The 23,521-nt window shown below is 40.5% G+C and overlaps 2 protein-coding genes across 4 annotated transcripts in view; one reads left to right on the plus strand and one right to left on the minus strand.

Annotated features, from left to right (window-relative positions):
* Nucleotides 1-165: 165 nt before the first annotated feature.
* Nucleotides 166-3,355, minus strand: LOC139820416 (uncharacterized). Of its 3 annotated transcripts, none has more exons than XM_071790658.1 (6): nt 2,750-3,353; nt 2,537-2,640; nt 2,025-2,291; nt 1,101-1,740; nt 608-829; nt 166-536 (listed from the first exon to the last, which is right to left on the minus strand). In XM_071790658.1, the coding sequence occupies exons 1-6, from the start codon at nt 2,971-2,973 to the stop codon at nt 476-478; spliced, it is 1,518 nt and encodes a 505-aa protein (XP_071646759.1). In that variant the 5' UTR covers nt 2,974-3,353; the 3' UTR covers nt 166-475. The 3 variants fall into 3 exon arrangements, with proteins under 3 accessions (XP_071646759.1, XP_071646781.1, XP_071646770.1); XM_071790680.1 differs by having other exon boundaries at nt 2,537-2,636; nt 2,750-2,874; XM_071790669.1 differs by lacking the exon at nt 166-536 and having other exon boundaries at nt 661-846; nt 2,750-3,355.
* Nucleotides 3,356-4,305: 950 nt separating this feature from the next.
* LOC139820424 (GAS2-like protein pickled eggs) overlaps nt 4,306-23,521 on the plus strand; it is a 59,843-nt gene continuing 40,627 nt past the window's right edge. Inside the window, exons 1-2 of the mRNA XM_071790699.1 lie at nt 4,306-4,858; nt 16,334-16,523. Of these exons, the coding sequence (XP_071646800.1) occupies nt 16,353-16,523 (171 nt within the window). The 5' untranslated portion in view covers nt 4,306-4,858; nt 16,334-16,352. The remainder of the gene's footprint in view (nt 4,859-16,333; nt 16,524-23,521) is intronic.

Here is a 23,521-nt window from a genome sequence, read left to right on the forward strand (position 1 = left end):
TATCATAGCATTATATATATTATATCACACCTATGTGTTTTTGTATTTGGTAATTTAAACGAAAGAATATCTCGAATTAACGAGCCGAAAGAGATTGATAGAAAGTATATTATATATATATTTGAGCTAGTAAAAAGCTATCGAGGGTTGAAGTTATCCCTGACGACGGTAATTTTCTCCCTTTTTCTTTGATCCTTTTTTGCTACTGAAAATAAAAGTAACGGAAACAAACACAAAGAAAGAACTACGATTTGTAATATACTTGTAAAGCTGAATAAACGCCTGAAATGACGATCCTGGATAAATTCGACACTCGTTTACTTATAACTTATTATTATGTTCATTGTCTGAAGGAAAAAAGGTACGTTCATAAAGAAAAATAAACAAGTATATATATCAACGTTTTATGTATTTCTTTATTGCCTTCTTCGTTAAGCTGTAAATGCACTTTGGCTAAGGAGAAAAGATCCTCGACTCAAGAAAACGTCAGAGCATCCTTGATCTCCATCGATTCCTTGTTTCTCCATTGGACATATCTAAAAAGACGAAATATTTAATTGTAAATTAGACACGTAAAAATAAGCATTCCTCCTTTTAAAAAACGTACAAACGTGGAACGTCTTTAATATATTGCAGCTTTTTCGGCTCCCTCGCGTTAGGATCATGCAGTCTGCATTTTTCTCTCCATACTTCAGTTGAATTCAATAAAGTCGAGTGATCTTGCTTTTTAACGATTTGTGATTTTATGATTGTTATCGTTTGATTTTTAATCAACCTCCGTCTCGCTATCAAATTTTTCTTTCTTTTTGTATATTCTGCATCTTGCTTCCTATCAGTATTATATTTCTAATATTATCAAAAAACACAATTTTATAATTAAGATTTAGAACGACAATTATACTACAAACTACATCTATATTAGTCATCTAGATAGATAGATTATTTAAGTATCACTTGTTAAAATATTATGATTTTTTTATTAAGGTTATAAAGTAAGTTGTAAGATAAAAATTAGCCGAAAATCTCATTAAACTTTTCTCATTATTTTATTTAGTACGTTAATATTCTTTTCGTGTAACTTTGAAAACAGTTGACTCTACCTAAAAGCTTTAATCAACATCGGGTTGTACTTTGGTTCCGCGCTCAAGTCGTTTTTCGAAGCTTCGGAAGAAACTTCCATCAATTTTCTCTCACGATGCTCCGCCAGAACTTCTCGAAGTCTTTTCAATCTTTCCCTTTTACGTTTATCTTGCGCGGCAAGCTTCGACTCCATCAGAATCCTCGATTGCTCCTCGTCCATCAAACGTTTATTCTCTCTTTCCGTTTTCCACCGTCTTATTAATTCCTTCTTCTGATTATTGACATCAACGGAATTGCCACTCTTCGTTGTCCTTCCTTTGCATTTATCCATCACGCAAGTCGAAACATCTTCCGTGATATTAGAGTGCCTTCTCTCTCGCGAAATTTCTTCCAAGGTCTCGGCCCCGGTTTCATCCTCGCGATTCTTCATCTTCATCTTCTCCATTTCTTTTCGTTTGCGCCACTCTGTAACTCTCGAGCGTTGCTTTTCACGCAGCCTCAGATAAATCTTGTACCAAGCCTCGTGATTCACTATAGTTTCCGCTGTTAGATCCGGACATTTGACTCGAATGGCAACGACCAAGGCAGGGATGTTGCTGCACTTCTTCCGCATTTTTAGAAACAACAGGTGATCCTCGTCGCTCCAATTATCAGTGTGGCCTGCGACGTAACTTTTTAATTTAATATGCTTTGAATACTGATTTTTTAAAATACGATCTGTATAAATGTATAGCAATTGATAAAATACATTTAATTGTATTTAATAAGAATAGGTCATGATTTATTTATATCTACTACTTGATTGGATTAATATAAACATTTTATTAGACAATATTTAACACAAATATATTACGTGTTATAAAGTAACACGCAACTGTCATATAATTTATGTTTTACTGCTCACTTTAATTGCCAACGCAGGCGAATGCAAATGTGTTCGATACCTGTTTTAGCAATTAACTCGTGGAAGTTCTCGATCTCCTTATAATCATAACACTTTTTATTTTCCTTAGAAGACGCGGCGGACGTCGGTTTGCCGATACTACCGGTTGCATTCTCATACTTATGCAAATTCGATTCAAATTCACGTAATTCAGATTCGAGAGCAGTTTGCTCCTGCGACAAAGTCGTAGTCTGCAGTTGGCAGGTCTCCTGAAAGTCCCGAATTTTTTGCGACAATTTCACGAGCCGTAGTTTGTATGCATTTGTATCTAAATAAAAATTTATTTTCTGGTTTTAAACACCGAACTTATCTCTTTAATCGTTAAGATGGATTTGGATTAGAATTTAAATTTCTTTTAAATAAATTTTTAATGAATAGAAATTGCAACACGTTTAATTAGAAATAATATGTAAAATTTTAGATTAAAATACAAAAATAATTCGGGAATAAGAACAAAAATAAAAGCGAGAGTATATTATCAGTGGAAAGTAAATGAGATATGCAAAGATTCACCTAATTTTTGGATCTGTTCGGGACAGTTCGTGACTGATTGCGCCGATTGCATCTCCTCAGTAATTTCCTCCAAGGGTTTTCTCATATTATCCAGAAAAATCTGCCTTTATATAAAGACATATATCGAAGTTAAAGACGCTGCGAAACGATGCCGTGCGGACTTGATATGCATAACGCAATCTAAGATCGACTGATTCGTTTTTCGCTGCCTACCTGTTTTTCGAGATGTCACTCATATTATGCAAAACGGGTCGTAGAACTTCTGGTTCCAGTTTCATGTTCTCCATCAAGTTGGCGAGACTCTTTTCCATCAGGTACTCTTGCTGCTTTAGCTTCAACAGGGATTTCCTGCATTTCGTGCTTTCAGCGGAGCGCACTTTCCCACACGGCGGGATTCGTTTTTCTCTCTTATCTCTCTCGTGAATAATTCCGCTCATTGTACACACACAACTGCGATATTTTCGTCTGGGAAACTTATTGCCGTTTATTGCTATAATAAAGTTAATTGCTATAATATAAATTTATTAATCTAAAAGCTTATGAGTCAATAGAGTGCCTTTGCGTAGAGAGTTCACTGGAGACCTGACAAAGTTTTACATATGGGTTTCCATAGCAATTCACCATAAACATCTCCCTTCCCGTGCAATCGCACCTGCTGATCAAGTAGAAAACTCGTATGTAATTATGCAATTTCACAAGAAGCGCAAGAAGAGCAAAAAGCGCATTTATTCGCGTATAAATATTTTATATGTGAAGAATATTGTAAAGATATATATCTAATATATTAAGTTAAAAAGCTGCTGCATAAAATATTTTTCACGATGCATATTCGTTATTAAAAAAAATTGGTATTATACTAAATATTACCTTTCACTTGAAGTTTTAATTTCCAGTTAACTTTCTAGCTAGTATTTATTATTGTTAAATTATCGTAATTGAATGATTTGTTTAACCTAATATTTATAATTATTATTATCGCAACTAACTGACTTTTTAACTAGTTTATTTATAATAATTTATTATTATTATCGTAATTGATTGACTTCTTAGCTAGTATTTATCATTATTATTATCATAATTGTCACTTGCAATGTGCATTCATGTTAAATAACGAAAATATATCTTAATTATTATCGCATATAATCAACTTTAAGTAGCTAATTAGTCATTATTTCTCGCATAAAGATTTTTTAAAGGCACTAAACCTTTATAAAAACATAAATAAATTACATACAAAAAAATATAAACCTTTGTTACCCGAAGTCGATTAGATTTGCGGCGGTATTCTACAAACACGTGTTTATCGACGGCTACATGAAAACGATCTGGTCGGTAATCAACGATGCGACATAAACAGGTATGTGCATTTTGAATAATAAAAGAAAATAATCGTCATTATAATATTTATAGAAAATTAGAAGAAGGAGAAACGTTTGTGTCTCCACTAAAAAAGATAATAAATATACTTATTATTAGATTTTATATACGGTTACGCAAAATGTCAATAAAGATTTTACGAAAAATTGAAATGAAAATAATCTGAATTTTATCGAAGAAAAGACGACACTTCGTTAACACACACGTTGACAAGGGTTCAAAAGATTGTTTATATTTACGGTCGTTGTATCGACGATATCGCGATGAGCGCGCGTTCTCCAATCTGTAGTGACCCCTCGTGGTGCGCCGCGGATCGACTCCGGTCTCCGGTTCCCCCTTTCCACCCGCGGCACTTCGACCGCTCGCACGGCGGCGCATTTATACGGGCGGCCTGTCTCTAGGCGCCTCAGTCTCTGATTGGGACGCGACGAGTGCGAGCATGGGGTTCGCGCGTAACCCCGCGAGACGTATACCGCAGCGGCATCGCGCGTTTTAAAACCGCTTGAACGACGTACGCGCAGCAGCGAACGAAAAACGAAAACCGCTCCCGATCGGGAAGAAGAAGAGAGCGATAAGAGAGACGAGGAGGACTCCTCATCCTCTCCTCCGTCTGCATGGTTCCGTAATCTCGCGCGCGCTCGCCGAGATCTTTGACATCTTCCAACCCTTTCTCACCGCCGCCGCCGTTCGTGCGCTTCCCCGGCAGCGCGACGCATTCCCCGGCGCCGAGAGCGCGCGCCCGATCGCGTATGTCGCCGGGAAATCCACCGGCGTCGACGGACATTCGATTTTCCGCTCGATGAGTGAAGAATCCGCCGCGCTGCCGTGAGAGCTGATCGCTGTGCGCGCGCGCGCGCGCGATCGGGACTCGCCGCGCGCTTGTGGTGATTCTGGTGGTGGTGATTTGGGAAAGAGACTTCCTCCCCCGGGACTCGCGAGGCAAGCGTAAGTACTCCGAGTCATCCTCGATATGCGCGCTTTTGTAAATTACAAACGTGTACATGTACGTCATTATAACCGTGCATTTGTAATGCTTATTGAGGACGCGATAGGTATTGGTAGGTATTGAACGAAGGAAATCGAGGTACGTCATCTCGATTGACGTTGAAGGCGGAACGCTCGAGTTGAATTAATAAGCAGGTGGATTTGTGATCGGCGTATTCTGAGTCGTTTTCGTTGTGCGATAAAAGATTCATTGTATGAGACAGAATATAGTATCTTTTATATTTCGATAGCAATTGTGGTTATATATAAATAAGTAATATATATGTATGTATATAATTTATATTTATATCTAAATTTTAATTTATTGTTATTTAAATATCTATAATTGATATTTATTATTAATATATTATGTATTCGAAAGATTTATAAATTAGAAAAACATGAATTAAATTGTGGATATTTGAGTGAGAAGACTTATATTGATCTTTAATTTTTGGATATTTACTAGTTCGATTTTTGTTTTATATGTAAATTTTGATACTTTAAACTTCTAGAGAGAGATTAATATAATAAAATTATATATACGTAACGTATCTGCACAAGGAACGATTATATATAAATATCATCGTGGCTAGAATCGTCTGCATAAAATTCCTCGCGACACACCCTGTAATTAGGTAGTTAGGCCATTTAAATGAGAAAATGGAGCATCTCGACTACCAGCAATGCAGCAGGACATAAATAACTGATGCATCTGTTGCATTGCAAAGATGACTCATTGGCGAGTTCCCTTATCCGACGACGCTGATAAGGAAACATGGCACGCGATATGTTAATGTTTGACTTGAAATGGATATTCGAGATGATAATCATATGCGAGTAGATAAACTCGAGCAATGAAGAACGCGCGAGATGAATTCCTCGGAGAGCATTGCAATTACACATGTGGAATTATCATAAAATTATATTCATTTATAATCATCATGCACACTTGCGCGTGTAAAATGATTATAAATTATATATATATATATATATATATATATATATATATATATACATGATTTTATATGTGTATGATATGATTGTATTTAAATAATGGTGCATAATATAACGTGCATTATGATATATAGTACCATATAATACGATATATTGATCCCGCTGTAAGTCCCTAATAGGCAATAATTAATTAAAGCCTTATTTTATACAATTTTATGCTATTATACCTTCCTATTCTGGCTACTTAATCACCCGTTAGAGTTGCTTTTACAGAGAAAGTTGTTCATTGTTCGAGCGATCGCAAGGAGGCTCCGCTCCGTAATCATTTAATGATTTAATCAATTATGAGTAATTGTGTTTGCAATACCGTAATATAACTAATTATTCGCGATAGGTGGACAATGATTAATTATAAGTAATCGAAATTTTATACCATTCCCACGGATATTCCTCGTATTATTACGTTTACTTAATCACTCATTAAAATCACTTTTACATTAGAAAACTTCATTGTTCTAACCATTGTAAGGAAATGTTGCATCGTAGTAACTTAATTAGAAGTCGTTAGTGTAATCAGAATACAAATCGCGTGACTTTCCTTACGTAAATAATTCTACGTGATGCACTGCGGAAGTGAAGTAGATTGAGTAACTTGTTGACAATATACATAGATTTAAAATTTAATGATATTTTAAAAGAAACCAATTTTTCTGTCACAAAAAAATTTTTATTGACTACGTTTTAATTAATTCCTATATATAATTATATCAATTATGTAAGGGAAGAACCAGACGAAGGTCGGAGATTTGGAAAAGTAATCGATCCAGATCAACGGTACGCGAGTTAGACCGCGGTTGACGAGTGTACTCGCCCGCGGGACGACTCGCGCGAGTAATGGCGCGATAATTTCGCGGCGATTGAATTGCCGACGCAATTACTCGCTGGAGGCGTACACTTCTGCGAGCGAAAGACGATCGAGATAAGTGGACGGAGACAAAGCGTTTTGTCGCGTGAGATAGTCTCTCAAACTGTGCGATGTCGTTGTGCGCGATGCGCAACGAGATACTCTCATCTGACAATAAGTAATAAATGCAGGCGTGGTGCATAATAAGCGACGCACGATGATGCTTGCGTGTCGCGATTACTATTGAACGGCATTGAACTTTCGCTCGATCCTTATCGATCTCGCGTACGTTAGATATTGCACCTTGCACCTTGGCATCATTTTTACGACTATTTGCGTTAGAAAAATACTTCATTTGTGTAGATGTATGCGCAAAAACGGTTTTAGCGGAAAAAACATAGTTTTGGTCTTAATAAGCAATATTTCTTAGATTGGCGATTGAAAAATTCGTGGAAACAGTTTTTTTCACTGTCTTTTGTATTAAATTCTAATATTGCCATTAAAGTTTCGATATTTTAATATTGCATCATTTTAATACCTATATTTTATTATCTACTGATTTCTTTATGTTAATACAGTACTATCTGACGGAAATGAATTTAGATAATGTAGAACAAATGTATAGCTTATTTTCACGCTTTGAGTAGGCAACAAATGATATGCCGTTATTACGCATCGTACGGAATTGTAATCATCCGGTCACCATAACGCGGTATTCGCAGTGCTATTACTGCTCAATCAAGTAGGTACATCATAGACGAATTGTTGCGCCTCGACATTGTGCGATAGATCACTGCGTTGCTGCGCGAGGATCGGCGGCTTCGGAACACCGTGTGCTGCTCGTTACGACTGTTCTCCGGTTAAAAGTGAATGGGGAACCCGCTCATTCATAAGATTTTCTTTCGAGGGGGGCAGCGAGAACCAGCCGCGCGTTCCCTGCTCGCTCTGTCCAGTCTCGCTCGCTTCGGCCGAGCGCCAAGCGCCGAGCGTCTGCGAAGGATGCGCTTTGCAGCGACTGGACATGCAACTTATCACGCTCGCTAATGCGAAGTATCTCTCGATCAAAGGACGAAGCTCGCGAAAACGAGGGTCTCGGAATAAATATTTATAGTCTCGCTCTCCTGCGCCCGCTTCGCTTCGCGTAAACGAGTTTTCGCGAAGATCGAAAAATAGCTAACGATTTCACATTGGTAACAGCGAGCGTTGAGGACTAATGACGCTATTAGTTCGTTATCTAACTTTCCAGACCACTATCGTGGATATTCGTGTCGGGAATGCCTCGACGACTTCTCTCTCTGCGCGTAACGGGAAATTGATTGCTACCTCTTCAAAATGTTTAACGGAATTGCGCTGCAATCTGACTATGTACAACTTCTAAACAGAAGTTGAACATTAAATAACGTGTAATATAGAATTAATTAATCCTGATATATAAAGACGACGAAATGATTAACGCTGTATAAACTGCGCGTTAACCGCACGAAAACATGGGAGTCTAATAACCGGCTGACATATTCAGAAAATGATTAACTAACAGCCGACTTGAGCTAGCTTTATATATCTCGTCGCTCGGGAATATACCACCAATCGTAAAATCTGTAAAATATACGCGGCCGCCACGTTGATGCAACAAATCAGTGCTCGGATAGAATGAGAGAAAGGGGGATACACGTCGGACTTATCTCGCGGAGAAACACGAGAGGCCCTTACGCGGTTTGCAAAGGTTTAACATCGTTAAAAAAACGCGACGATAACGCGGCCGAAACATATCTTTCTCTCTTTCTCGCTCTCGTTAATCCCATCTCTCGCTCGCGCTCGACGCCGGCCAGTAGATTACAACGTATACCGAACATCACGATTAATGAATGGCTGTCAACGGCGTTGCATCGCCGGAAAATCAGTTGCACGTATATCGCCGGGCTGTACGCGCTGTCGAGATGCGTTTGGCGAGAGACGTGCCATGCGCCTCGTGCATCGGATTAAGTTGGATTTCAGTGCGTACGCGCGTTTTGATATCCCGCACGATGACAGCACGATCCTTAGAGCGATCAAGGAGTGTGTAATTTTTGCGAGGGGAGATTATGACGAAAACCGAGCCTTTAGTTTCGAAAGTGCGCGGAGGATGCCCACGGGAGAAATTATGATGTCAGAGAAGCGCGGAGCTGCTTTTTCTTATTTCAGGCATTGATTTTGAAACGAATTTTTGTCTTGCCTATACGGATTCTTCGGTCCACTTGGAATTGAAGTTTCTGTGATTTAGGATGCTCAGCTGGCGGACCGGCACCTTTAATCGCGGGTCCTCGAGATTCAGCCTCGAGTGTTCGCGCGCAATTGTCAATACGGTTATGGAAATGGACCTCCACGAGCGGAGGAGAAAAAGGAGCAGACGAAAGACGCGTGGGGGAGGGCAATAAGTCCGGCCGAGGCGGGAGGTGATCAATCTCGGCGCGCTCGAAGGTAACTTTACGGGCCGGCGCGTAATGATAAACGACTTCGAAGTCGGTGCTCCGGTCGACGTTATCGAGTCCCGCACGTAGTCCCAAGATATCGCGTTTCTCGTTGCAACGCGGGCCATGCGCGACCATGCGCGACGCGGATTTGCATTCGCGCTCGGCTACGCGCGCGCGGGCGTTACCCGCGCCGCGCCGAGCTCGTCGTGCTCGTCGTCGTCGTCGCCGGGAACAGGTTCATTCCGTCGTGCGAAATGAATGAAATCGTTAGGCGTTACGAACACGCCGACGCCGCGCCGGACCGCTTATCGGATCCCGGTATCGGTGCACGTTCGAGCGCAATTATGCGTCGCGTAACTCGACGCGCGTTGCGCGCGAGAGGGAACAGGCGCCGGCTGACACATCCGGTTTCCCGGATATGCAGCGCCCATCGAGATGACTGTCCGTACTTTACATTGAATGCGACGCTGCAATATCGTTTGTTATTAGAATCAGCGATTTATTTTTCGACGATTTCGCGGCAGCTATTAAATCGACACTGAATGATCATTTTTTTTTAAATAATTGTACAAGGTTTATTTTGTCAGAAGATTACAGAAGAATTTATCGTGTGTAAAGATCTAAATATAGTTTTCTTGCCAGAAATACTTTTTAGACGGGAAGGTATAAATGACGCCGGCTTTACCAGTTTGGTTGTGTTTGTTTTAGTTTTGGAGACACATGCCGCTATATATCGCGATGTGTGTTTCGTGCAGGATTATATTTATACACTTCAGCATCGTTATACTAGTAAGGAATTTTAAAACAAACCGTTTCCTCGGACAAAGAAACGCTGTCATTCTTATGCGAGTGAGTGGGCTTTTAATATCTCGACGACGATGATATCTCGAATCCGAGTCTCTTCCACCCCGCGATGTAATCATTACGGTTGCATTGCCTCCCGTTCTCTGAGTACCTCTTCTTGGTACATGAAGAAATAGCACCTACATAGAATAATTGTAGAATGTTTATGACGCGATAAAAGCGAAGTGTGTTACAGTTTGCGACGGTATTAAATATCCTGAGAAAAAGTATCTTATATGATGATGTATTCGAAAGTCGTTATGTTGTTGCGAAAATTCTGATGTGCATATCTTATGCGACAAACAGATAATTCATAATATTTTATGAATAATGGAGGAACGGAATATATGCATAAACGTATGTATATCGGCCTACTTATATTTAATTAGGAAAGTTGGTCAAGTCTGACAAAATTGACAGATCTGTCGAATATCTCTGCTATGTAAATCGTATATTCTCGTGTCGTCTTTATGACGAAGGCACAGTCACGCAACTTTTTATCTCTTGTAGCTTTTTTTTTTTTAAAGCGTTACACGGACGCTTAAACTTCTGCTACGGAGCACATTTATCGAAAATGAAATAGATGCGTCTTGTCGAGTCGCGAATAATCACGCGGAATCCTGGGACGTGGGACGACTCTCGTGGCGAAAAAAAAGACCGAACATAGTTGATATTTAATGGGCTGTAAAAGAGCAAATGACCGTTAATTGCGCGGCGCGCCTCATTGGGCTTGCATGAAACGAGCATTATACGTACCCGGGCGGATTCGTTTTCTATATTTACCTTTCGCGAAATTATCACATCGGCCATCGCCATAATTACGACGCCAGCGAGACTTTCAATTTATCGCGATCTTGTTTTCCCTTAATAATATATCGGTGCTATCTTTGGTACGACGCAAGAATGTTGTCGTCGCATTGCTCGCGTATAACGTAACATTACTTTAACGCGCGCGCGATTAAATTGCGCGGCCGGCGGCGGCCGATCGAGCGCAACAACACTCGCGTACGCCTCTCACATCTTGCGCGTATGTATATCACACACGCGGTATTTATAAATTGCCAGATTATAAAGGATCTAATGTGAAATCGCCGGAGAACGCGGGGTAATATAATAAAGCATCAGAAAATTGTTCGTAATTACTCATAAAGTCCTTACCTAAGACGGGATCTTACGATATACGGATTTGTGAAAGAAACGCAACCTGTGTGCGACAGGTACGTGTAATTCTGCAAAACGTCACCGCTCACGCACGATTATTATATTACATGGTTACTGTTTACATAACTCATCCTGCATAATATTTATCGTAATCGACGATGAATGAGGGGAGGATGAATCGGATTATATGAACTTAACTCGCGCGCGCCCCAGAGAAATTATAGTAATAGAGCGTAAGAGTAACTGCTTCCTGGCGATTAGAAGAGTCAGTAAAATAAGTCGTGGGGATCGGAATTGTATACGTGCGCGCGTTCGTAAACGTCGCATGGGCGACAGATAAAAATGACGAAGCAAGTCGAGGCGGTCGGAATTGAGTCGCCGGGCGACTCGTAAAGACGTTTAGATATATATATATTTTTTTTATTTAATCCGGTTCGGCCTTTAATTCTATTCACCCGTCTCATCGTGTCCGTTGCTATGCAGCGACACGATCGGCGGAGGAGGACGTCCTGAAAGGTTTAACGCCCGCGAGAGAGACCGAAGAGCGCAACGTTGCTCGTACGTTTTTCTAGCTTTGTGCCATTTCATTTTCCATCAAACGCGACTTCATTGTTCGCGCTGAGACGTTCGTCGAGAAAGGGTTCCACGAGCCTCGTCGGCTTCTTATTATTCCATTGAGCGGCACGTAAGGGACGGAATATTAAGAAGTTGCTGCCCTATGGATATCGCGCGCACGGTTGTTCCCTATGAAAGCGCGTTCGTAAGTTTACCTACGTGAGCGTACTTTAAAGGCGCGTTACACCTGACATAACGGTGCATCACGTCGCGTCTACGCGATGTCACGAAGAGCTGCATACGCAGATAAGTCGGGAGCGCGATTATATAGTCTCGCAGAATCTTGAGGGAAATCAAAGTTTTCCTTAGCATCAATCTGAGTATTTTTATTCCGTACACATTCCTAGTCTATTTAATATTTTTTTCCAATACAACCCAAAAATGTTATTTCCACGCTCTACAAATTCTACTCTTGTAAATTTCACTGACTTGGTTTCAAGTTTCGGGCTTCAAGTTTCAAGCAACGGGCTGTAATTTCAGCCCATTTATACCGATTTTATTAGTGTCTGTCATAACGGAATTTCGCATCTGAAAAAACACGGCAATTATGTAGATGGCAATCGCGAAGCTGGCCATGCCAGTAAATGAAATACCATCGCGTTGACAACATTAACATAACGATAATCGACATCTGTGTTACCCCGGCGTCAAATTGGAAATGCGCTTCGTTATTTAGTACTTGCAAAGTCATCGATTATTCATTCGTGGATCCGTGTGTAGGAACACATAAAATCCCGTTAACCACTTTGCGAAATAAAGGAGGACGCTATCAATTCCCGAACGCGTCTTTCGCCTGGCTGCGAAGATAGCGCGCGTGAATCGCGCACGTTTAAGGATTAAATTCCACGGTGCATCCGCGTGCATCCCTAATAGATTCCTTGGCGCTGCGCCGACATTTATGAAAGCCACGGCGAACTCCGTGAAGCGCAACGACACGTTTTACACGCTCGCAACCCCGCTGTGATTCAGCAACTGCCGCTTTCGCCCTTTTGCGAGTGGTGATAAAAAGCCACGAATTAGCTCGTAAATTAGCCATCAGTCGCCTACAGACGCTCGCTCGTTTTTCATCCACCATGTATACCGCTGAGTGCGTTTTAATTTATTCTTCGCTTTGTGACAACATAATTTTACAATATTTTATTGAGGCGAAACATTTCAATTACGCGTCGTGTCATATAACAAATTGTGCCTTTGATCACTCGCGTCACTAAATTAAAATCATTAAATCTGTATTACGGCCGTATCGCGCCATTCATTTAATGCGTGATACATTTTATCAAGTCCGTAGCGTATATCTGGATACAGAATTCCATGGATACGAGATAAGCGTATCATAAATTATCACGCGCATTCGCCGAAGGAGGGTCGATAAGGCGTTGCTCAAGTTGTTCGTTCCAGACGAGCCGTTTCCGCGGTCCGCAGATCACAATCAACTTAAACTTTGGCATTTTCAATCCTTGTGTGTGCATAATAATGCACCCGATGCAGTATGCGCGTGGCGCCGACGACGTGGGGCGTGTTGCCGCCCGAGGCGAGACGCGCGCGAACGAGGAGCGCGTGCGTCGTATCGCGGGGAAACGCGATACGATGACATTTCACAGTCACCTTTTGTAAACCGTAATCCCGCGATCGTGCGGCTGCCGGCGAAGGAATCCCTCATCTCAATCCCTCTCGCCTCCACGATCCGCTCCCGCGCGTCCCCTTTACGCGCTAATTCCTTTCTCATGTCCTCCGATCTTTCTTCATTTCCTTCTCTCCTTTTCCTCCCTCCGTCGTCCTTTACATAACGCCGTAGACGTTAATAAATTATAGGCTTGAACGCACAAGGATGAGAAGTGCCGGCTCCAAACTCGCCGCGTCTATCTTCATTTGTGTTCCTTCGAAAAATCGGAATTGATATTTCCTTTTAGAGTTCGATCAGACGACGACATATTTTATTCCTCAACTTTGAACTTTTGAACTCCGAACTAATCCAATTAACCCTCTCCTAAATAAATTTTATCGTACCATCGTATATTACTGAAAGTGATTTTCCTCTTCTGATCTCCGTAAATGATTCTCAAGCTCGTTTCGGTCAATCCTTGACGTCGAGTTAAGGGGGGGAGGCCAGACCGCATGGAAACGAGGTTTTGTGGGGTCCCATGAATGGAGTGTTTTGTCGCAGTCGGATATTATGTCGGCGGCGCGCCTGTGACGGATGATTTCCCACGATTATCTTCTCCGGTCAGCGCATGCCGGTGGTTGGAAAATTAGGATGTTTAGGAAGCCAAAGGGGATAATTAATTTCGCACACTAGTCAATGACCTCAGAATTGTTGGAAGGATAAAATATATCTGTTGCCCTATAATAAGCCGTCTCAAACAAGTATAATATGTGTAAACTTAACATTAATTAATAGTTCAAGGAAATGGCACAGTCTCCGATGACACATTTTTAGCGTATGCGGAAATCGACCTTCCGCTCATTCACGCAGATCGGCACGCAAACATTCTGAAATTTATTGACGGTCGCCGATCCCGCGCCTGTCACGGCACTTCCTTTTGAATTCGCAGCCAGGCGCATTAATTCATTCGTGCCCGTTCGGCTGGCGCAATGTCTACTCATTAATCCGCCGCGACGCGCGGCGTAGGCTTATTTATCAAATACCAAAGTCCCGTTCGTCACCGAGATTTCCATTCAGCGAAACTCGAGCGCGCCGAAACGTCATCCGGCGACGCGACGCTATTCAGTCGCTGTATCGGCGCGACCATGTCTTACAATGAGTTCACTTGCGACATTGCCGAGTCTCGACGAGAGCTCCCGATCCCGATATTACCTGTACATTACTCTACGAGTTGCGCACAATGCTGTTGATGGAGATTTATATACATGGTCGCTGTGTGGAAATGTAGCAGGAACTAAATACTAAATGACTCAATGTGACGTACGTGAACGTATGTAAAGCGTGTTTGTTTATTCAGAAATAAACATGTATTGTAGTTAAACAGCGGAAGGAAAAAATATCGAAAGAATATTGTTCAATTTTTTGGCAGTCAATAACTTTTTTTTTAAATCTATGTATATTTGTTTATAATATTGGACCAATTGACCAAATGAGACTAGCGCTAGTTCCAGACAACTAAACTTTCTATTTTGGAACAAAGAGAATATTGTGCTATTTTGCTGAAAAGAAGAAACTTACGTAATACGCATACAAATAATTCAAATTATGCACGTACTTTAACAACAAAGTTTGTAAATAGAATTTACCTTTACCTAAGTTTTACCAAAGTTTTCGGTTAATTTGAATCTCACAATGGCGATTTTCATGTATGGGGAGTATGCAGAATGTGCAGTACGCATATATATATATATGGGGTGGTTGTATGACGAGCATGGGGGGAAAATATCGCGGGGATGACCGCGCCATTGTCAACAGCGACACCCGGAGTGGCCATTGTCTGGCGGCGGAGCCCCGCGATTTTTATACATTGGATGTTTATAATCTGCCTCTCGCATCTGCGAAATAATGCCCGCGGATTTGCATACGCAACGGTATCTAGACGTGGAAATATCGCGTGAGAAAACGAATCGGGGCCCCGTTAGCGGCACATTGCAATTCCCGTGCGTGGCAAACGTAGCTTTCGTCGGAACGATTAATAATCGTTGATCATGATACGGGATATTTCAAGAGTTGAAATCATAAAATTTTAACTCAACGCATATCGCAAATTTGATGCAACATATAAATGCAGTTGAATATTAAATGCAATTAATTTATATAAACTTGATTTTTTTTTAAATTATATACTGTGTTATATTTTTGCACTCAGAATATGTACACAGCCAAGTATCGAATAAAGAAGGAGAAAAGAAAAGTAACACTGATAGAAAAATAATTGACAAAAAATTGATTAAAGACAAGAAATTAATAAGAAAAGATAATGATAAATGCAAGTTAGGGAAATAATTATTATGATTGATTGAAAAGTCAAACAGTTAGAAGAGTTGATAAAACTTCAAGGATTTTAAGAATTTAAAAAATCTGAAAATTATGTGTTAAAAGGTGTCCCATTATCGACCTATGAGCAACCTGTAAAAGATCCCATTTGATCCCTTAGGATTCACGTGGGTCTAAAAAGGTGCGGAAGTCTTTTGTCGTAATAGCACCTAACAAAGTCGTTTCAGTTCTCGCCGAACATCCTAAATAAGCGGATGTGAAAAAGTGCATGTGCCGCAGAGCTCCCAAATCTAGAGTATAAAGTCAAACAGCTTAAAACTTGTTGTCGATATAAAACGGTATAAATGTAATGCGATATACTTTATTAAATTATTATGTGATATTCAAATTTTAAAGCAAATGTGATATCAGTAAATAGTAATTTAAAAGTGTTCAAGATATTATCTGTTTATAGTTTGTAATATTAAAATAAAAAGAAAGGAGAACAAGAGAAAAAAATACATAATTGTCTAAAGATAAACTTAATATATATACATTCTAATTCAATATAATTTAATGTTTTTCAGTTTTCGAATCGTTAAAATCATGTCGGTGCTACTGGAAGGGAGGTCGTACAGGCCGTTCAAATCCTCGGAGGAGTACCTGATAGCGATGAAGGAGGACCTGGCGGAATGGTTGAACGCCCTGTATCCGGAGCTCAGGATCAATCTCGACAATTTCATGGACAGACTGGACACGGGCGTCGCTCTATGCAAGGTGAGTGTGTGTCACAATGATTTGCCTGTCAACTTACAGCTATATCGCGGAAGCACGATTGTCCGTGCGGTTTAGCGCGCGCCGCGCGCCGTACAGCGCTCGTAACGAGGCGATCCTTATCGCGCGCGCGACTTATCGTCGTCGAAAAATTCCCCCTTGCGATCGAGATATGCCTATTGACCTCAATTCTCGAACACGGTTGTCACGGTTCTCTCGCTCGTTCCGCGTTTATTTTCTCGCCGGTTCGTAAACATCCGCCTATAGATGGAGTACCGCGAAAGTGCGGCTATACGTACATTAGCGACGTGATTCCTTTAGAAGTACGCGTTTTTTAGCGATCCATTCTGTGGCAACTTGTTATTCGAAGCGATACAAGCTGAAATAATTCTGAATAATAGATATTAGCAATATTGACGTTATATATGAGCATTAAGTGCGAATGCGAGTTAAAAATGCGGGAAAAACTTTGGACATGCTAAATTAGTTCTTCTTTAAAATTCGGATATGAAGTTTCCTGTCGAAACGCTGGCGTCATTCACAAACACACGGCACAACACGCGGCACGCGCTAAAGATGCATAAAAGCTGCACGTGTGCATCGCGACAAGGAGGAAGAAGGATGCGGGTGACGTCCAGCGGAAGCTCTTCGTCCTGCGTGGCGTGAATTATGATTGAACTTAATGCGAGTGGGAAGAGTACAGCGTGTCATTAAAGAACTCTTTTATTTCTCCGGCCGTTTGTCTACATCCTTATTAAAATGTTATAAATATCACAATTATTCTGACAATAAAAATTCGCGCACGTTATAAATCATCAATAACATAATTTTTGTTATGATAATTCTATGATTTTTTTTTTAACCTAAAATCTATAATTTCCGTTTATCATATAATTATAGATAAATTTAATTAGTAATCTAATTTAATTTAATAAAAGAGAATCGTGACTCCATAAAAAATGATCATTTCTTTATTTATTTAATTATTTAAAAAAATTTACTCATTTATATTTTTAAAAATCAATGCGCGAAGAGTATGTATTATATATTCTCTTTCTCTTTTTTGATATTTATAGTAAAAATGAGTTTTTCCGCGACATACGTAATGGCGAATATAGATGTCTACTTAAACGAAGTTGAAATTATGCATGTGACAGCACGCGCGTACATGTTACTTTTTCGTCAATAAGCGACAACGAGTAAAACCTGTATGCTAAAATCACTGGCTCTTATTGACGCGCGGTGTTGAAATAAAAAAAAAAGTACATACGTACAACCTGTATCTCCCACACGACCATGCCACTCGACATGCAGCGACGGATAGAGTAGTCATTCGTAGCGTGACCGATCGGCTGTCGACGGTGTACACGGTCAGCTTATTAGCTCGGGCATTATTAAAGCAATTTTAACGAGTCATTAAGGGCACGGCAAATTGGAGCGTTTAAGAAAAAATATAAGACACAATGAATAATGGTTTAATTACCCGATTAATGCGGCCGGCAATCGCGACGCTCTTATGCCGGATCACGAGCGCGTGGAAATTACGAGTTTAAGATTTGCGCGTTTGTATGCAATCGCGAGCCGAGATAAGTGCCGCAGCGATAGAACAGCGCTGGCTGCGAATATTATCGGCTTGATTCATGGCTGGGAACGCGAGAAAGGGAAAAGAGTCGTAAGCACAATGCGTCATTATTAATACGCTAATTAAAATTTGTTGCTCGATAGATGACTTTCCAATGCCGTGAATTCTTACACTTTTATTACCGTCATTTTATATCCCGCGATCCCAGATCACGGCTCGATCCGTTAATGGTTCCTGGAACGATACCGCGCCCGATCAATCGCGATCCAGCGTGGATCGGCCCGCGTGCCGGATCGAGGCTCGAGTCGACTTTCACTGATCTGCCGACGACGATCCACCGCGGCCACTCGAGTCGACCGAAACGAGCTCCATTCATCGCCACGGGCCCCGTCGCGCACGCCCATAATGCCCACCGGATCCGCGACGGGTATCCGATCGGCGCGGAGCGCGTACGCTCGTATAAATGCCGGGATATCGGCCGGACCGTGCTCGTTATTAGCGGCGGCGCGCCACCGTCGTCGTTATAAATTTATGCCGGAGAAATATTTAGAGTAGGCAGAGGACGATAAAACCGCGGCAGCTCGTTCGCGGTGCGTGCAATGCGCTCCCTATGTGCCAACTCGGAGAAAGTCACCGGTGCATCGAGTATATGCGCCTTAAAGCCCGATACAGGCTACGATGAGGCAATAGTGCAATTTTTACATCAACGTTAGATCGGACTATTAACATTAATTCGTACATCCACGGTTATCGGATTTCGAAAGAAACGAAAGGTCATAAAGAACAACAAGAAAAAGGGAGAAGAAATTAAAAAGATGCCGATTATGTCGAAATGTGGTACGCAATTTAAATCTGATTGAAACATCGCAATCAAGTGATGATGGAAAAGCGAACGGTAAGTCCCGAGATTTAGCATTAGGCACGTTCGAACTGTAGAATGAGGCGCGAGGCATTTCAAGCCTGAATCGGGCCTAAGGATTACGGCGGATCTCGGCGGTGAGGTACTGGAATTTCTTACCTGTGGCAGGGGGGTAGGATTGGGTTGCAGCAGTCGAACAGAAACACGCGATGCAGGGGAAGGAGCAGTGCTTTTGCATATATCGACTTTACGAGCCGTGACGAGTGGCGAGACGGGGAGTATAATAAGGTGCGCGACGAGGGACGATAAGGAATCCTAGTGCTCTCGATACTGGCACTTCTGGGGGCTCTCTTCTACTTTTCCCTCCCTTTTCTATCGTTCGCGGTGAACTTTTACAGACTGCGATTTTTATTGTACTTTGTTTACGGCGGGGGAGGCGTGCAGGCGCCTGCATGCAATACGTGCTGCAGCTTAGAGTACACGACACGCAGCGATAGACTCGAGGGACATTTAAACCTATTTCAATTGCCCGAACCTTTTGTTTCCTACCTATAATCTTTTAATAACAATTTTTTTTTATAATGCATGATAACGCATTATTTATATAACACACTGCTTTTGTGACGTAATTTATGTTAATTTAAGAAAATAAAAATTAATTTTTTAAAAACTTTTGTCTTAATTCTTTTCTGCTTGAAAATTAATATTTTATACTGACGCTTTCGTCTATGCCATCGTAACGACTATTTCTAATTTTATACAAACAGTAATGACTTTGGAGAATTATAAAGTAATATGATATTTTTATGATGATTATAGAGATACAATTTTAATATGACGTCTATAGATTCCCGAAAAATTGTTGAATAAAAATTAATTGTCATAAAGAATATGGATACATTTACCGTCAAAAAATTTATATTCCAGCGATTTTTGACAATAATGAATGGTTCATTTCACATAATAATGATTTATTTTACAATTAATTAAAAGGATATCTTTCGCGCAACACCGTCCAAAAATAAACCTGACGGTCCGGTGAATTTTATGATGTACAGAAAGAGAGAGGCCTTCGACATGAAGTAGCTGCGCAAGGAGCGTTTTTCAAAGCAAATTCGAGAATGGCACTTGTCATACGGTTAAAGGTCGACAGGCAATCCATATTAATCACGATCGCGCGATATATCCCGAAAGCGAAAGGAGCCAGAAGCGACGGCGCGCGGCCTTTCCTGTCGGAAATGACAAATACCGGGCGCCCCGATGGTGAACCATATATAGAAATCGTCTGGCACTATCTCCGAGCGCTGTACCGCCATGCGTAATATCGATCTAAAAATATTAATCAATTATGTCACGAACATTCAATGAAAATAATCAATCACTCGGTCTTATACCTATTTGTGACTTGCATGTCTTCTTCTTGAGTTGAAGTTATTCACGCATTTATCTTTTATAATGCTGTATCTTGAGATTTTTATTCTTAAGAGTAATAATATGTAAAGAGTAATAATGAGTAAATATATTCTACGTGCTACTTTTAAATAATGTACATTTATAGCGCGCAACTTGAAGATTATCTCGTGATTTTCTTACAAGGACACCGAGTCGATGCCGTTTCACGCCGTTTCAATGATAATCCCATATAACCATGTTTATATAAAGAAGAAGAAGAAGAAGAAGAGAGGCCTTCTTCTTATCGGATTCCGGATTATGTCGCGGAATTCCAGGCGATGCGCAGCCTGCGCGATTAATTAACCGCAATTGTCGCCATCTGCTTTTTTTTCGCTCGCTCTTCTCTCTCATTCGGAATTAGAATTTATGGCGGGCACTATATCGGGCGCATCCCTGATGCTTGTCCCTTGCAGACCTTAAAGCCTGTTTAAGCAAGTCAGTTTAATCGTGAAAGTAGATAGTAACCATCAAGACTATTCATAATTTAAAGAGTACTAAAATTTGTTCCCTAAATAAAAATATTATTTTATTATTATTTTATTTTATTCACATACATTTTAGAAAAAATAAAATGTTGCTTTTACGTGATAAGTGGAATATTTGAGATAATACAATCTGTATATATAATTTGAGATAGTGTAATTTTAGAACCAATAGTGAATCGACATTAATACTAATGCATAAGTATTTTTATTAATAATTATATGCTATAATCATATAATTTTCTGTATTAAGAGCTGCGACTGCAATATTCTTGGTAATATAAATGTAAAGAACGCGGCACGATTTTGAAATGACGGTGTCAAGATTTAATAGACCATTACTTGGATAAATTAATAGTCTAACCGGATCGATGGTCAAACGCGTTAAGTCGAGATCGCGCGCGATCGGGGTCGATCCCGAGGATCCGAGGAAGCTGGACGCATTAATGAGCCAATTAATGGAAGAGTTACGAGCTCGGCTTTCCCGACAAGACGATTGTCTGTCGACTTTTCTGACGCGCGTGGCAGAGCGGGTTACCTCTCGGCGACGAGTCGCTCGTTAACCGAGTTTATCGGCGTATCTATCAGTTATCTAAAGAGCCAGTGCTGTTAAATGCAAACGGGATCGGCGATTTCCCTCCAATGAGTTGGCGTTATCGATCACGCTATGATGAATGCAAATCCGATCGGCAATTTTATGTCATCCGCGCAATCGATCATGTACAGTGATCCTTGCTGTTATGAAGATAAGTTCTGTATCTCATAAGAAATCATTTAAATCCTTTAAATCTGTAGTAAATATTGAAAGATTTTAATAAAAGTTTAACATTTTAATTGTACAAGCGTAACTTTATATCAGAAGATAAATAAAATATATTTGTAGCCCATTTGACAATGAGATCAAAGAGATTATCTAGTGGTATCCATTATAAAAATCTATTATAAAAGAACTTTATTCCATATTGTTTTAACTACAAATAAAATTATGAAAAATTCAGATTTGAAATAATCCGGATCGCGGGGGGAAAATCTATATGTGCAGCGCAATCATAACGTAGATACATAAAGGAATTGGAAGAGGAAGCTGAATTCAGGTCGGCGACCTTGAAATTTCTTGCAGTTAATTGAAATCGAGTGGAAAGCTGATGAGACTCGATTCCGCCGTAGAATTATGCCGTAAATGGAATGGTGATTGGTGCCGTTCTGTGACGTTGCGAGATGTAGAAAAGCGTGGAATCGGATCAATTTTAAAAAATTAACTTAAAGCCTTTCTTTCTATTTCCACAAAATAAACTCCCGTGAAAAAAATGTTCATTAGTTTGTAGTTGTAGACTTAATCAACATTGAAGCAATTGCCATTTTTCTCGCGAGTATAGTCCAACGTTTATTTTTTAGAGAAAGTGCGAGACTTCTGAGATCATATCTAGAATATAATTGTTAATTGCGCGAGAAGTAGGACAGCAAACTTCAATCCATCTGAGCATAAAGTAAGTTAGAATCGTGTTTTCACACGTCTGTGGCACGAAGGTGAACCTCATATTATCTTCTATGTATCATGTAGGATACGATACGCACGTGTTAAATAACCGCAGGCTCGCGTCCTTGTAAACTGATTATCCTTTTCGGAAGATCAGTCGTAAAACGGAGTGCGTCGCTGACTGGCGCGCGTTTGTTCTGCGTATTTCACACCAAGGAAACGCATTACACACAGGCGAGGTCAAGAGCGTTTCCTGGCCGCCTTCTATTAGCATTTCTATTGAGAGTTCCTAGTCCTTTATCTAGCTTGTTTATGCTCGGAAACGTCGGTAGTATGAAGGACCATTCGCACAAGCTTACATAAGCTTACAGTAGGAGTACTTTAATCTCGAAATTATTATTCTCGTCTCTCAATATCAGATTTAAATAATAATTAAAAATATATATACGATAAATAATACTTGTAAAAATGTAAAATATGATACGATAAATAATAATCCATAAAATGTAAAATATGGTATAAATAAACGAGAGAAGTTAATAAGTGCGTCTAAATTACACCGAATATATAATGATACGATAAATAAAACCTGTAAAAATTGAAAATATGATATAAATAATGAAAGAAGTTAATAAATGCCTAAATTATATATACCGAATAATGAATCATACGATAAATCCCCGCGAAGATTGGAAAGTTAATGACGGGGCATTTCATCTTTCCCACAAATAACCCTGAAATATGGGAGATATTTTAATTTCTCCGGGAACGCACACACACACACACATACATTGAAAGAACAGGGTTTACGGATGCACATCGAGATGCGTTCGAGCACAAGCAACGAAAACTGCCGGAGACGCGCCGACGACTCCTTTTGTCTCAGAGATTAGAAGTACGGATCCAGCGACCGGATGCTTTTTTTCATAATCCCTCGAAACTGGAGATGAGTGGCACGGGGGTGGTCTTTTTCAACCTCGTGCCTAAATATACACCGTATCCCCCGCGTGCTTCCGAAATGCGGTGCAAGGGATGCGTCGTAAAAACACCGGACGGAAATAGCCGGCGAAAAATCGAGCGGGCGCCACGACGCGTCGCGCCGACAGTTGCGAGGAGACGCGACGGGCGGTCTAGGACCTTCGAAGATCG

Source organism: Temnothorax longispinosus, chromosome 1 (assembly GCF_030848805.1).
Source record: "Temnothorax longispinosus isolate EJ_2023e chromosome 1, Tlon_JGU_v1, whole genome shotgun sequence".
Classification (NCBI taxonomy): Eukaryota; Metazoa; Arthropoda; class Insecta; order Hymenoptera; family Formicidae; genus Temnothorax; species Temnothorax longispinosus.